Genomic DNA, 16930 nt, shown 5'->3' with positions numbered 1-16930 from the left:
TAAATTACATAGGTATAGCTACATATAAAAATATTTATAATTACATATTATAACACCCAGACCACGGCTAACAAGCATGCTCGTCACACAAATGTCGACTGAACCGGGAATCGAATCTGGGACCTCAGGTACGGCAGTCTGCCATGGTGACCATTGCGCCATCGAGGTCGTCAAATACATAGGCTTCTCTTCGTCCATGTACGGGAAGGAGTTCCCACAAGACACGAGTGACACCGAGGTAAACTGTTAGTAATATATATCATTTAATTCCAAAGGAATCGCTTTGAGAACGAAGTTAAAATTCTCTACGTACTTGAGCGTTTTATTATTCAAAACGCCTTTGTGCTGAAAAGTACGAAAAGATCTTTGAATTCGACGTTATATGTGGAGGAATATAATAAGGACATTATTTTATATCAAAAACCAATGATCTTAAGATAGGGAAATATTAAAACTAAGTATCAAAATATTCATCCGCATCGCTGTCAGCTGGGATCGTGCCCAAAAGGCTGGCTGCATTGCCACGCTGGATGGCAATGCATATCCTTTGACCGAAGTATAGGCCAGCCCTTTGGTCACGAGTGGACTCCACTAATCGCTTACTGATTTCTCGAAAGAGTTTGTGGGCACTTGGGCCCCATGGTCCCAAGGTTTCAACCCCAAACGGCTCAAAAATGAAATTGCCGGTGAGGTTTACATATTTGTGCCGTTTGAGGTTTTCCGCGGCTGCAGCAGCTGCACCGACACAGCTCGCCGTACTGGGAAGGTGGGAAGGTGCAAGGGTGTCGACGCAGGTTGCGTCCCACACCAAAGACCTTCCCATCTTCCAAGGCATTATAGACATCCCGTCTGGTCTCTTGCCATCGTCGCGTGCCAAGCCTCTGGGTTCTAAAATGGCTGGCACTCCGGCGGTGACAAGAGCACGACGGATAATGTCATTTATGCTGGCGTGTCGTGCCATGCGACCAGCACTTTATAATAAGTAATTAATGTTCCTAGAATTATATGCTACATTGTAGGCTATGTTTTGTCCCACAAGGCACAGCAGTGTGATTCTATAAGACTTCACTCTAAACTTCGCATCTGAATCCGCCGTGAGTTACAACACTAGCGCTACTCTTGCGAGCGTGTTTGCGAGTTGAACTAAATTAAACTCGAGATTTTGACAGATAAAGTATGAGATGACTTTTAGAACGTTTTGAACCGAATGCGAAGTGAGAGTGAATAGCGAAGTGAAATGCGAGTTGTTGTCTGAATTTTATAGAATCGACGTACTGACCTCTTGTCATGTAGAGAAGGAGTGAGCGTTAGCTGCTTGTAGTCCGCTAATTATAAAACAATAGAAAATCAGTTGTGCCTAGCGTAATCTGCTCTCCGACATAAAACAAGTTAGACCACGTGCGCTCAAGGTTAAAGCAGATTTAAAATAAATATATAGATGCTGAACGTATTCGTTTTTCATTTCGCTGTAAATTAGGCTGTTTCTTTTTTCTTAAAAATTCAGGTCAACAAATGCTCTGACGGCTCCGCGATTTCACCTGCGACCCAAAGAATGTACCACTTCTGTAAGCAGCTAAATATCCTATGTAATATTCAGATATGTTACTGTAAATATTTTTTTTATTATTTATTTATTTATTGCTTATTAAGAGGTACATTATTATATTCTAAAAGGTACAAAATGTCCAACAAAACTGTAAACAACAGTTTGTCTGTTGGATCAGATTTTTAAAACTATTGACTTAGGTACCATACTATTAACTATAGCTATTAAGTTTAAAATTATTATTACATGTAGTATTAGTATATAGATAATTTTATTATTATTTCTAAATATAATATATTAGGTCTTTACCTATGAAATTGCCGTTCTGCGGTAATGGCCATTTCAAATCATAATATTTTTTGTTTGGCTAAGAATTGTAATTTCAAATTAATTTTATTAAAAAAACATGGAATTCATCTTCCAAAAGTAGTCATTAGTTTATTGATTAGTGCTACATATCAATGCTAAATATCAATATCGATACAACAGTTTTTGCGTAAAAAACTAAAAAGCATTTCACACATTACAAACTTTTATATTTATAAAGTTTGATAGCATGTTATGGCGTAAAACATAAAAATATAATACTGAAAACTACCTGAATTTTAACGCTCTGTGTTATAAAGTTCGCAATTGGCACACTATCCTCTAGGGTTCAACTGCCAATAGAAACAGACATTTTATTAGTTTCTGTCCATTTTCAGACGTACGGTCTTATCCTGTGTGTTTACGACGATAACACTTCAAGTTATGATTTAAAGGGTCAAAACATTTTAGGGTTATGTACGAAAGTAGGTATTTGAGGGTTGGGTCTAACTGTCCTGTCGAGATAGGTACAGGAAAAGAGTGACGTGACTAATACAGGAATGAATTTTAAGCACTGCAAAAAAAAACTGGTATTACATATTTGCACCATCAGTAAATCGGTTTCGCGTTGCCGCCGTGCCTACTGTGACGACTGTGACCGTACAATCGGTTACAAAATAAACATCTTTCGATATCAAAACTTGTCTTGTACTAAAACACAACAAAATAAAAATATACATCTATATAACTTATTTAACTATAAGTTGACAAAGTTTGCGCACTTAATAAAATTAATTCCTGTATATTCCCGAGTAACACAAGCTATATTTTTACCTACGTACAGGCAGAAGTTCTCCCGAAACGCGGGAAAACAGCTAGTATGTTTTGGGAAAACTGGATGTAGCTGAATACCAATGTATTTATGGAGTGACTGCCTATGTGAACTCCTCAATCCAGTTACCCGGGCAACTGATAATAAGTCTTTCGTGGGTTGAGAAGGCCAGACAGGCAGTCGCTCCATGTGGCACACTGATACCCAGCTGTATTCGATTGGACTGAAAGCCAACCCCAACATAGTAGTACCTAAAATAGTAAATAATGACACTCAAAAAGCATAACTCTTCTCTTTCGCAGTCGGGTAAATATAAAAACGTGGCCATTCTAAACCCCCGTGTAAAGCTTAACTTTCGTAACAAAAACGCGGACAGTGAACTGCAAAAACATTTCTACTTCTGTAACCTTAAAAAAGGTACAAAACTCCCCTTTTTCAATTGGAATACCTTAACAAAGTTCTATTGATAGATTTTGCGTGGAAACCTAACAAAAGCGGTTTGAAAAATGCGAGCAAAAAGAGCGTATTTCGGAGCGTTCTGTGCTCGAAAAAAAGGCGTTTGATGAAAACCTTTTTCAGTGGTTTTTCAGAACGGATATCTTTGACAGAAAGCTTTGGATGTTGTTAGTGCTTTTTCAAAAGATTATACTTTACTTTTTGATGTTTAGGCAGGTCAAAGTTGTTGAAAAATCGTCCCTAGCTTCTTTCCAAATATGTTGGGGTCGGTTTCCAGTCTAACTGGATGTAGCTGAGTACCAGTGTACTACATGAAGTGACTGCCTATCTGAACTCCTCAATCCAGTTACAAGCAACCCAGTACCCCTTGGTAAGACTGGTTGTCAGACTTTCTGGCTTCTAACTACCCGTAACGACTGCCAAAGATGTTCAAAACACAGCCGGGACCAATCAATTTAACATGCCACCCAAAACACGGAGGAACTCATCATGACAAGATGATCACCTACCCAAGCGTGGCTTAACCTTATGATGGATCACGTGGCTGTTACTTAGCCACGAGCCACGAGTCTATCTATCATAAATGACACTCCGACGTAGTTTGGAAACTGTAATTTCAAAGTATAATGAGAAAAAACTTTTATAATAAAAATCCACGGACTCCGTTCGTTTTTGTGCGGCAGAGGTGGCGGGTTTCAGTGCATTTTTATATTATTATATATTAAAATGTTGAAATATGGTTCAGTGTGACAGATGTTATTATTTTTACCCGACTTTGTAAAAGGAGAGTTATGGTTTTAGATTATCAATTCAAGCTGAAAATCAGCACTTTTTGAACGCCAAATTTACAAAAGACAGCCCCCAAAACGCCCACCCTTCACCACTTTTTTTTTCACCACTTTTTGACGACCTCGATGGCGTAATGGTCACCATGCCGGACCGCCGAACCTGAGGTCCCGGGTTCGATTCCCGGTTCGGTCGACATTTGTGTGATGAGCATGCTTGTTGGCCGTGGTCTGGGTGTTACAATATGTATTTATAAATATGTATATGTGTAGCTATATATAGTTTATCAGTCGTGTTAGCACCCATAACACAAGTTAATTAATAACTTACCATGGGGCTAACCGACCGTGTGTGAAAAGGTGTCCGACATTAAAAAAAAAAAAAAAAAAAAAAAAAACTTCCTATGTGTTTTTGCTGAGAAGAAGAAGTGGTGGAAGTACAATCTATAATTTGTTGGATTTCTTTGTGTGAGTGACATGAGTGGGTAAAATTTATTTTTAAATTACGTTGGTTTCTTTTATGAAATCGGTCGGTCCCTGAACCGATCGTGATTGAATTTGCTATAAAACGTGTGTTTAAGCTACCTTCCGCTCGGGAAAAGCTACATAAAAGGCAGGTACAAGTTGTTTGAAATAAGTACCTACCTATCTGAATTCTATATATCGATTAAAATCTACAAAAGACAAACATTAGTAGGAATAAAACTTGTAGGAACTTCATCAGTGATTTAATTCAATAAAAAATAAACAAAATCACACCTTTTTAGGGTTCCGTACCCAAAGGGTAAAACGGGACCCTATTGTTTTCGATCCTCTGTCCGTCTGTCCGTCCGTCTGTCACCAGGCTGTATCTCATGAACCGTGATAGTTAGAGAGCTGAAATTTTCACAGATGATGTATTTCTGTTGCCGCTATAACAACAAATACTGAAAACTAAAATAAAATAAATATTTTGGGGGGCTCCCATATAAAAAAACGTGTTTTTATTTTAAATAATGATACCTAACCCTTCGTGCCCGAGTCCGACTCGCATTTGGCTGGTTTTTTATCTCAGCCGCGTAAAATTATATGGCGGCATCGCATTTTGACAGTTCGTAAAAAGTATGTCAAGTGGGCAGTATCACTCTACTGTATTCGATCCGTGTGTGTAGAGAGAGGGCCTGAGTATACAATTAAACAAATATATACATACATACATACTGACAGAAATATTTGTTCATACATATATTATTTAGACCGAGGCTGCCTTATAGCTTCACGAGGCAGCAATTTAGACTCCGCCTACAATTCGCGCTGTTTTTTGAAGAATATTGCAAGGGTGATAAAAACTGACTAAAACAAAGTAGGTATTTTCAGTTTCATCTGTTTTGTGTTGGTTTATGTGCGATTATCCTACGTTTGGCTAACAGATTTTAATGCGGTTTTCAGCATAATATATGTCAGACTAAGGAGGTTTTTGGTATAAACTTTTTTGTTTTGTTTTTGTTTTTGGTATTAACTGCCTCGTTGGTCTAGTTGTCGCAAGTGTGGCTGCTGAGCATGAGGTCTCGGATTCGATTCCCGAGTCGGGCCGAAATCGCTTTGTGGGTTTTAGAAGACTTTCACAAAGCAGCCCGAAGCCTGGAAGTTGGTGATTGATTCACCCGTGCATCGGAGAGCACGTAAATGTCGTTCCTGCGCCTGATCTCTTTCCGGTCGTGTCGGATTCCCGTCCCATCGGGCTATGAGAGTGAAGGAATAGTGAGTGCACCTGTGTCTGCGCAAATGCTTGTGCACTATAATATGTCCTGCGCAGTTGGCTAATCTCCTTACATGAGAACAGCCGCCGTAGCCGATAATCGGCTAGGAGGACATCATCATCATATTTTGGTATATTTTGCATTGAAGTCGCTTTTTTTTGGTAAAAAAGTGTTTATTTACTAAAATACGAGCGTTCACTAGTGGTTTCACCCGCAAATCGAGGGAAGTAGGCGCTCTGTGCATCATTATAAAAAGTAGCCTATAGCTTTCTCAATAAATCTAAACTATGGTCTAACACTGAAAGCATTTGTACAAATCGATCAAGAAGTTCCTGAGATTAGCGCGTTCAAATCAACTCTTCGGCTTTATAATGCCTTTTAATAATAATGGCGTCCACGGCCGATTTCGGCCACGGTGGCTGTTCTCACTTAAGGAGATCAGCCAACTGCACAGGACATATTATAGTGCACAAGCATTTGCGCAGACACACGTGCACTCCCTATTCCTTCACTCTCATAACCCGATGGGATGGCAATCCGACACGTCGGGAAAGAGATCAGGCCTATTAGCAGAGATAACTAAAACCGCTACAAATAATTTAACCACCTAAAATGCTTTTTTTCTCATCTTCTTAAATTTTTGAAACGTTTAAGTCGATCCAAGTCTTTGTGATATGTTTGTGAAGCTGAGCTAACACAATTAAACCATCTGCCGGCGAGTTGTCGCCTAGGGAACAACCTTGGAGCCCTCTATATGTATAGAAGTCTATGTATGTGTTGCTGTGAAAGTGGGAAGTTTGGTTAAAGCGTAAGGTGTATTTTAATCTTACCATCGTTTTGGTTTTTTATTGTATTATTTTATTATTGACATTGTATTACTTGAACACAAAGCTACAACATCTTGCAACAGCTTGAACATTTTGGACTATATTTTAACACAATTTGATATAAGATAAATAATTGCTTTTTTTTTTAATTATATTTTATAAATTTTTGCATGCCTCTAGTAGAATGTAGGTACTGGACTCTACTTTCACTTAACACCATATTTTTGTACGTACATTCATAGCAAACAAATCATTTCTTTTCATTACGAATTGGTGAATTTTAATTTTATGATCGTTGCGACAGCGATGGAGATCTTTATAAGCTTTTTTTTATGTAAATAAATAAATACAATTTTCGGTGGTCGTGTATGTAAGTATGTGTACAACTGTTTATTTGTTAAATAAATACATCAAGGTATCAATATCTAGTGAGAACTTAGGAATGAACTTGCGAATATGTCAATGGTAAGTTAAAAAATATATGGCATAAAAAGTAACTTTTATCAAAACGCATTTGGTGGATCTTTAGAATTGAAAATGTCAAAATAAACATAATCTCAAATTATTTACTGATAAAAACATGCACCGAAATACAATTGGAAAAGCCCAATGCAATCGTTCCTTTTTCAAATATTTATCTATACATATTTACCGACATGTGTTTTGTTAGTGATTCCTAATATTCGTCAATATTATGACTTTTACTGTGACATGTATACACAGCAATATCCTTCGAGAAAATATTGAGAGAAAAATTATTATATTATGATTGGGTATTTTGTGATAGATCGGTTTTGATGGATCCGTGTAGATTTGACTGTGGGAACGTTTCGGTTATAGAAATATCATCCTCCGAGCCTTTTCCCAACTATGTTGAGGTCTACTTCCAGTCTAACCGGATGTAGCTGAGTACCAGTGCTTTACAAGGAGCGACTGCCCTATCTGACCCCCTCAACCCAGTTACCCGGGCAACCCAATACCCCTTGGTTAGACTGGTGTCAGACTTACTGGCTTCTGACTAACCATAACGACTGCCAAGGATGTTCAATGACAGCCGGGACCTACAGTTTAACGTGCCATCAGAAACACAGTCTGTGTGTCGTGTGACTGAGTCAAAACAATGACTGCGTTTCGGATGGCACGCTAAACTGTAGGTCCCGGCTGTCATTGAACATCCGTGGCAGTCGCTAAAAGGGGTTTTTGTTGCCCGGGTAACAAGGTTGAGGACATCAGAAAGGCAGTCGCTCCTTGTGGCACACTGGTACTCAGTTGCATCCAGTTAGACTGGAAGCCGACCCCAACATAGTTGGGGAAAAGCTAGGCAGATGATGATAAAGGTAGAAAAATATAGAAAAATTAAGAGAGAAATAGATTGGTTTTATGATAAAAGCAATAATAATATAAGGATTGTCAAGATATTAAGTACAGGGTCAAATATTCCCTAGAGCGTAGTAATAGAATTGTGCTAGTTTCTGCCTAAATGAAGTTATTTATTAATTGTTATTTTATTATAAGGTCAAGGCTAGTTATTGTGTTACATACTAGCTTTTGGCTCCGACTTCGCTTGGATTTCCATTGATTTTAGATAATACGCTACCTATATAAAATATTTCGTATTTTCACCTGCGTCCTGAGGGTCTTCATGAGCCCCTATTAAATGCCTATAGCCTCGTTAAATGGGCTATGTAATACTGAAAGATTTTTTCAAATCGGACCGATATTTCCTGAGATAAGCGGCTTCAAACAATCAAACTTATTAAGTTTATAATACTGGAATAGACATTATAAACATATTTGGATTTGTACATTCTTGTCACTAATTCACGCAAAAACTACTGAACGGATCTTGATGTAACTTTTCATTGATATACAATAGCGTACAAGCTGTCCTTTTATCTGTTTTCTCGATAAAACTAGCTAGTTTTTACTATATATAAAATTATTTACACCTAGTATCGTAACAGTACAATAGACCTGTCAGCCGCTTAAAGCGATCTATGATAGCTTAAAGCACTTTATAGATTTATTGGGCTCTACAAAATATCAATGAAAGTCGCCTGTGAAATTGCTGAACCATCATCTTGCTATCTTTATTTTTATTAGAACTATACAAAAGTGAGTTTCTTTGCTACTTCTTGATGTGAAAACAGCTGAAAGATTGATGAAACTTTGCAGCAATAATAGCCTATACTTACGTATTAGAATGACATTTAAACTTCTTATCCGTATGTGGAAAATAGTTGCTTTCCTAATTCTTACTAATATTACAAATGCAAAAGAAAGTTTCAACCCGCATTGAGCAAGCGTGGTGATTAACGCTCAATCCTTCTCCGTGTGAGAGGAGGCCGCAGCCCAGCAGTGGGACGAAAAAAAGGCTGTAATAGAAAAAGTTTGGTTGTATATTTGTCTATTTGTCTGTCTCCCATTCACACCAAATCTTTCGCGATTTAAATGAATCGAAAGTCTAGGAAATGACGTAGGCTACTTCTTACCTAATTATGGAAATATGAACTCCTGGGATGCAGGTAAAACCGAGTACAACAGCCAGTACATAGGTATATTTGCAAACATGGCACATTTCAATATACCATACCTACCTAGGTTTACACAAAACTAATATCTTTACCTCTAAAAGGTTTATTTAACCGACCATTAAATTTTACTACAGAGAGCTCAGATTTACGATGTTTTCAGACTAGCTTTCAGCAGGATACCTATTCAGGGTTTTCAGGGTTCCGTATGAAGGGTAAAACGGGACCTTATTACTGGAAATTCACTGTCCATTTGTTATCAGGCTGTATTTCATGAACCGTCATAGATAGACAGTTTATCACAGAGTAGCAGTTTTCACGCGGTTTCACTCGTGTCACAAGGAAACTACTACCGGAATTAAATATAGCCTATGTCACTCGGAAACAGTGTAGCTTTCTTACAGTGAAAGAAATTTTCAAATCGTTCAAGTTGTTTCGGAGCCTATTCAAATCAAACAAACAAACAATCTAATCTTTCCTTTTATAATAGATGATGATGCAAGAATAAATAATGCATTATTACTTACTGCGAAAGTAATTCTGTCTGTCCGTCGCCCTTTCGTGCAAAAATTACTGAACCGATTCATATAAACCTTAGAACACAGATAGTATAGAGCCTGAAAACTAATAAAGGCTACTTTTTACCCCGTTGCGGGAAGTGGTTGCCCCGGGATTGAGTGAAACCTCGGGGTACAGAAAGTTATGTATTCCTGAAAGGTGAACCTATCATAATTTGGTTTAAAAGCCTACGCCAATAATAAAAGCAACATTTAATTATCAAAAAACAAGATAAAAACATTGCGTTTTTAGCTTTCATTTTATTAATATTATCATCAGACTAAGCGCTGAAAGCCAGTCAATGAACTTACCTTTAACAACCCAAAATCGACTCTAACTTCTACAACGTAAAGTTGAAATTCCTACCACAAGCCTTTGAACCAACTGCTTAATGAATATGTACTTTAGCGTGTAAGTAATAAGGCGTAATATTGAATGTAGAGAAAGATTCTTTGTTAAGTTTGCAAAATGGCTCGTCACGCGATTTTCAGATAGAGCATAAGTACCTTAGTGTTTTGAATCACGCATGTTTTCAGTTTGTAAATAAAAGTTAATTAGTATTATTACAAAAAAAGTTAAACAGACGTTTAACGCTCTTTCTTAGGCGTTTATCGGCCACGACGGCTGTTCTCTTATAAGGAGATTAGCCAGCTGCGCAGGACATATTATGGTGCACAAGCATTTGCTTAGACACAGGTGCACTCACATGCCTTCACTCTCATAACCGGAGAGAGATCAGGCGCAGGACCAACATTTACGTGCTCTCCGATGCATTCATCTTCATACTGATTCATGAGCCCAAACAAACTATGCTATCGGGCGACTAAAAGTTTTCTTAAAAAAATATTTTATGGTATTCAGAAAGTAACTCCAACAAAGGATACACATTTCATGCATGGTTATAAAAAGTTATTTAAAGATTTCGACGTTCGCGAGAAAAAAACACCGATTTGATATTTTACATTTTGTTATGTAAAATACATACATTACTATAAATTGGTAAGTATTAATTTAATGAAATGAATTGCGTAACAAATGACATGAAAAATGGTAAATGATGGTTATTTTTTTAGAAAAAATAAAAATATTTTATGACGGTCCCGTACTATTTCTCTCAATTGATAATAATAGATGGTAAAGAGGCACATTATCTGCCTAGCCTTTTCCAAACCATTTTGGGGTCGGCTTCCAGTCTAACCGCATGCAGCTGAGTACCAGTGTTTTACGACGGCCTATCTGATCTCCTCAACCCAGTTACCTAGGCAGCCGAACACCCCTAGGTAGGACTGGTTGTCAGACTTACTGGCGTCTGACTACCCGTAATGACTGCCAAAGGTGTTCAATGACAGCAGTCCACTCCAAAACACAGTCATTGGTGTTCAAGATATACTTAGAAAATACATACAAAGTTGCACATTCCCAAAGGCTTTAAGATTATGTTAAGGAATCCCAAAATATTTATTTTTAAAATTCAAATAAACTTATAGGTTCTCAGTTTTGCCGTGTCTGCGGCAGTAAGCAGGTAAGGAAATAGTTTTTAGTTAAATTTTATCTTGCGAGACCATCATATGGTGTTTTTAGTTTGTTTTGTAGAAACATATTTGATCGATCTGATAAGCTCGTGGCGAATACATCGGTCATAAGTGAGTGGGTGACTGTTGTCATTACGAGTACTTCAGTGTTTCAGAAGGCACGGTAAACTGTAGGTCTTGGCTGTCGTTTGGACAGTCAGAAAGTGTTAATCACTATATCCAAGGCGTTGCGGGTTGCCCGGGTAACTGGGTTGAAGAGGTCAGATAGGCAGTCGCTCCTTGTAAAGCACTGGTACTCAGCTGAATCCGGTTAGACTGGAAACCGCGCCAACGTAGTTGGGAAACGGCTAGCCAGATGATGATGATGATTTAAATAAGATGTTTCACTTCTATGAATTTATTTAAAAATACTTCCATTTTTATTTAAGTACACCTTAAATTACATATTCCACAAAAATACAGAGTGAGTTTTATCTGTAATTTTGATATTTCTCACAACAATATTCGTACATATTTCTCATAATTAACATTAAATTATCCAATTTTTGTTTTTATTCGTATATCTCGTGACCCATTTTCGTTGTTTTTAAAGTGGGAGTACTTAATTAAGTTTTTCTGTGAATTCGCATGAATATTATTATAGGGTTTCTACCATCTGTAATATAAAATTTGATTACGGGAAAAAAACAAAGCCAGATACGAGTCGGACCCCGGGCTGTGGGATTGTTTGCGCGAGTTACCACGACACTGGTACATAAAGGGCTTAAGAAGGAACATGGTGGGTTTTAGTCAGTAAGAATCTGACATTCCCTCACGCTGCATCCACAGCGGGAGGGGTCATTTGACGATTTCTTATATAACAGGTGTGCGTCGGACTCGGTTCCGTACCCCCTAAATTATTTGTTGTATCGTAGTTGTCAGTATTTCTTGTTATAACGGCAACAGAAATACATCATCTGTGAAAATATCAACTATCTAGCTATCATGGTTCTTGAGATACAGCCCAGTAACACCTGTCTATCTATCATGGTTATTGAGATACAGCCTGATAACAGACGGACGGATGGACAGCAAACTTTTTTGTTATATGGTCTTGTTTTTACTATTTGGGTATAGAACTGTAAAAACTGTAAAATCAAGGATATTATTCGTTCATATTTTGCAGACGAGTAGTCAGAAGCCAGAATTCTGAGTGCAAGTAACACCGCATAATAAAACTAGTTAAATATTAATATTCATCGGCTTCTAGAGTGGAAGCTACCCTCATCTGCATAGAAAAGGAAAGTCTATGACATCATTATATAAGATTCTAACTAGGATTAAAATTAACTTTTGAAATGACTACTATGACATTTCATCATCTGCCTAGCCTTTTCCCTACTATGTTGGGGTCGGCTTCCAGTCTAACCGGATGCAGCTAAGTGTTTGCAACCAGTGTTTTACAAGGAGCGCCTGCTTATCCGATCTCAACCCAGTTACAAGGGCAACCCGATACCCCTGGTACGACTGATTGTCAGATGTTCAAATGACAGCTTGGACCCACTGTATCGTGCCTTCCGAACATTGATAATATTATTCCGCTCAGGTACTTAGTGTTGTGTTTTGCATAACTTAAAATATGCAAAGTGACTCGTCTAGTGAATTTATTATATTTTTTGTAGGTACTTAATATTTCAACAAGTATACGTATATTTTTTTATAATAGCTAGTAATACTAGCTACTAGCTACTAATAATAGCTACTAGCCGATTTCCTGCGGTTCCACCCGCGTCCCGTGGGAACTACTGCCCGTATCGGGATAAAACATAACCTATGTTACTCAGAAAGAGTGTAGTAAATAACAAAAGTTTCCTTTATATTGTATTAGTTTGAAAAGTTCATACATATTAGTATAGATAGTTTAGACATACATTACATTAAAGTAGCTCCTTGTAAAGCACTGGTACTCAGCTACATCCGGTTAGACTGGAAGCCGACCCCAACATAGTTGGGAAAAAGGTTCGGCAGATGATGATGATGATAGTATAGTACATTAGGTCCAAATTTTCTTTAAGATCTAAAATCTATATTTGTTACAGATAAAATATGCCTCCTTTTGAAAAATCTGACGTGCTTACCACGGATATCAAGGAACATGTTTCAATGGATGAGCCAACTAAAGCAGGACCATGGAAACACGAATATATAGTACAGAATATAGTGTTCTTCCTATATTGCTATATAGCTGGCGTATATGGAGTTTATCAGTGTTTTACAACCGCAAAATGGTGGTCTGTTGTTTATAGTAAGTACAAAAGTATTTTTTGCAAAACAATAAAACCTTCTCCTAAGTTTGACAAATACTTTGTTGAGAATCGCATCAAAATCGGTTCAGGTAAACATGAGGTAATCGGGCACAGAATACATACATATATACAGGTCAAACTAAAAGCCTCCTTTGAAATCTTTGAAATGGGTTAAAGAAAAACTATGTAACTCAATTTTCCTTGAATTTTCACTTTTCTAGTTTTTTGAATCTTTGAACTGTACGTCGATTCTATAAAATTCAGACAACAACTCGCATTTCACTTCGCATTTCACTGCGCTATCACTCTCACTTCACATTCAGTTCAAAACGTTCTAAAAGTCATCTCATAGTTTATCTGTCAAAATCTTGAGTTTAATTTAGTTCAACTCGCAAACACGCTTGCAAGAGTAGCGCTAGTGTAGTAACTCACGGCGGATTCAAATGCGAAGTTTAGAGTGAAGTCTTATAGAATCACACTGCTGGTCACAAAAGTTCAGGTTCCCACTACCACATTATGGAGAATTAGTTTTTAGACGCGGTTCCACTCGCCTCCCAAATCGGTCAAGACGCCATAATTGACATATCTCTTCTGAATCTTTAAAATTACACTGATTATCAAAAAGTAATGTCTACAATAAATGTAACAAAAAATTAACACATAAATTATAATTTTCAGTGTTTGTAGTATTCGTCACAGGGACTTTGGGAATTATAGCCGGCGCCCACCGCCTCTGGTCTCATAAGGCTTACAAAGCAAAGAAACCGCTGGAAATCTTCCTTATGCTGTGTCATTGTTTAGCTTATCAGAGGTAAATGTATTATTTATTTTACGCTCTCGTCAGGTCGATCCATAGTTACTGCTAGAGTAAACAACAAAGCAAACAGCAAGCTTTAAGTCGGCCGATTATTTGTTTGGGCCCATAAATCAGTATGTAAATGAATAGTAGTACGCACATTACAACAAACATTACATTAGATCAAAAATGTAACATTGGTGTACCTAATAAAGAATATCTATCTATCTATCTACAACGATCAGATATCTAGCCGGTACAGCCGGTATCAGACAGACTGATCGAATCAAGATTAAAAAAAAAAACTTTATTGGTATATAATTAAAAAAAAAACAAAAGAGGTTAATATAGACAGACTACTTTGTATTTTTTAGGGTTCCATACCCAAAGGGTAAAACGGGACCCTATTGTTTTCGCATCTCTGTCCGTCCGTCCGTCCGTCCATCACCGTAGAGAGTTGAAATTTTCACAGATGATATTATTATATATTTTTGTTGCTGCTATAACAACAAATACTGAATACTAGAATGATTTACATACTTTGGGGGTTCCTATAGAACAAATGTGATTTTTTCGTCCGTTTTATAAATAATGGTACGGAACCCTACGTGCGTGAGTCCGACTCGCATTTGGCCGGTTTTTTTTTGTACATTTTAGTAGTTTTATGTATCTATGTTGTATCTGTGACTAAATACATGCTTTCAACAGGACGCTAGTAACCTGGGTAAGAGACCACAGACTTCACCACAAGTACAGCGATACTGACGCCGACCCTCACAACTCGAGTCGAGGGTTCTTCTTCTCACATATCGGCTGGCTGCTGGTGAAGAACCACCCAGAAGTCGAGAAGAGAAAAGGCTTGGTTGATATGAGCGATGTGTATGCGAATCCTGTGTTGATGTACCAGAAAAGGTTAGTGGTTCTTGTGGAAGCTAGATTTTGGTAGGAGTTTTATAAGTTTTGTGAGGACTACCTCGCTCACCTGGATGAAAGGTTTTGTTAGTGGTTCCAGTCAAGTTTTATGGGAATTACTACGCCTCATCATCCTCCGAGCCTTTTCCCAACCATGTCGGGGTCGGCTTCCAGTCTAACCGGATTCAGCTGAGTACCAGCGCTTTACAAGAAGCGACTGCCTATCTGACCTCCTCAACCCAGTTACCCGGGCAACCCGATACCCCTTGGTTAGACTGGTGTCAGACTTACTGGCTTCTGACTACCCGTAACGACTGCCAAGGATGTTCAATGACAGCCGGGACCTATAGTTTAACGTGGGAACTACTACGCCTAATCGAATAAAAAGTACCTATAGCCTTCTTTGATATATGAACTATGTAACTGTGAAAGAATTTTCCAAATCGGAATAGTTGTTCCTGAGATTAGTGCATTCAAACAAACAAACTCTTGAGTTTTGTAATTTTGGAATAGATGAGAAAGTAAGTTGTCTATTCTTACATCTAAACTTAGTTATGTAAACTGATATACATAGAGAAGCTTTACATGGAGTAAATCCCGCTACACGAGTACCTAATATTTTAAGACGACTCATGTTATTTTCTTTCTTTGTTTGCCTCAATGGTCTAGCAGTAGCAGTTGTATAGCGTAATGCTGTGCACAGGTTCCGGGTTCGATTTCCGGAAATCGCCCTCAGGGTTTTACGAAACTTTCAAATGTGACATGTTTCACATGTAGTCTGAAAATGGATGTTTGATATACCGTGCGTATCGGAAATCTCTCTCCGGTCGTGTCGGATTGTCGTCCCATCGCGCTCGCGCTATGTGAGTGAAGGAATAGTGAGTGCACCTGTGTCCACGGTAATGCTTGTGCACTATAATATGTCCCGTGCAGCTGGCTGATCTCCTTGCAGAGAACATGTTTACCGACAATTTTAACCCCTACATTATAATATTTTCTTTTTTTTTTCAGGAACGCAAAATGGCTACTACCACTAATCAGCTTTGGAGTACCCGTAGGCATACATTATATATTAGGCGAATCCTTCTCAGTTTGCTGGCACTTAAACATACTAAGATACATGTTAGACAGCAACCTCACGTTTTTAACGAACAGCCTAGCCCATTCGTGGGGTCATCGACCTTATGACAAGACCATGGTAGCATGTCAAAATTTCCCACTCTTGCTAGCAACCATGGGTGATGGATTTCACAACTTTCATCATGCTTTTCCATGGGATTACAGAGGGGCGGAGTTAGGTAATAATTGTATTAATCATGTGACGAAATTTATAGATTTCTGTGCTTATAAAGGGTGGGCTTATGATCTGAAGGTTGCTTCGGAAGGTGTGATTAGAAATAGGATGAAGAGGACTGGTGATGGGACCGATTTGTGGGGAAAGAAATTGGTGGAGTTTTGATGTAATTTTTTTGGATATGCTATGTATTTTTCGAAGATATTTGGAATAAGTTTTTTATGTTTGTTTTGAAACTTTTTTGAAAAATTTTATATGGATTGATGAATAAACTGTCAATATATGTTTTTTGTTTTTTTTTTTTTTCTGCCTAAAAAAGTTGTAGAGTAGATTATTAGGAGCCATATAGTCTGACAACCAGACTTACCAAGGAGTAAGTATGTGGTTGCAAAGTTGAGAACGTCAAATAGGCAGTTGCTTCTGTGGCACACTGGTATAACTTCCAGTGAGACTGGAAGCCGATCCCAAAATAGTTGAGAAAAGGCTAGGCAGATTATGATTTTTTCGGTCAAAAAATACTCGATTGAAATA

General features: G+C 37.9%; 1 protein-coding gene across 1 annotated transcript; it reads left to right on the top strand.

Annotated features, from left to right (window-relative positions):
• Positions 1-13197: 13197 nt before the first annotated feature.
• LOC124644155 (acyl-CoA Delta(11) desaturase-like) lies at positions 13198-16685 on the top strand. The gene is made up of 4 exons (XM_047183391.1): positions 13198-13396; positions 14076-14208; positions 14902-15105; positions 16117-16685. Exons 1-4 carry the CDS (start codon positions 13198-13200, stop codon positions 16562-16564), a joined length of 984 nt encoding a protein of 327 aa, XP_047039347.1. The 3' UTR covers positions 16565-16685.
• Positions 16686-16930: the final 245 nt, after the last annotated feature.

This window comes from Helicoverpa zea, chromosome 29 (genome assembly GCF_022581195.2).
Source record: "Helicoverpa zea isolate HzStark_Cry1AcR chromosome 29, ilHelZeax1.1, whole genome shotgun sequence".
In the NCBI taxonomy this organism is placed as follows: domain Eukaryota; kingdom Metazoa; phylum Arthropoda; class Insecta; order Lepidoptera; family Noctuidae; genus Helicoverpa; species Helicoverpa zea.
Note: the sequence above shows the minus strand (reverse complement) of the source record. Positions and strands in the feature narration are given on the sequence as shown.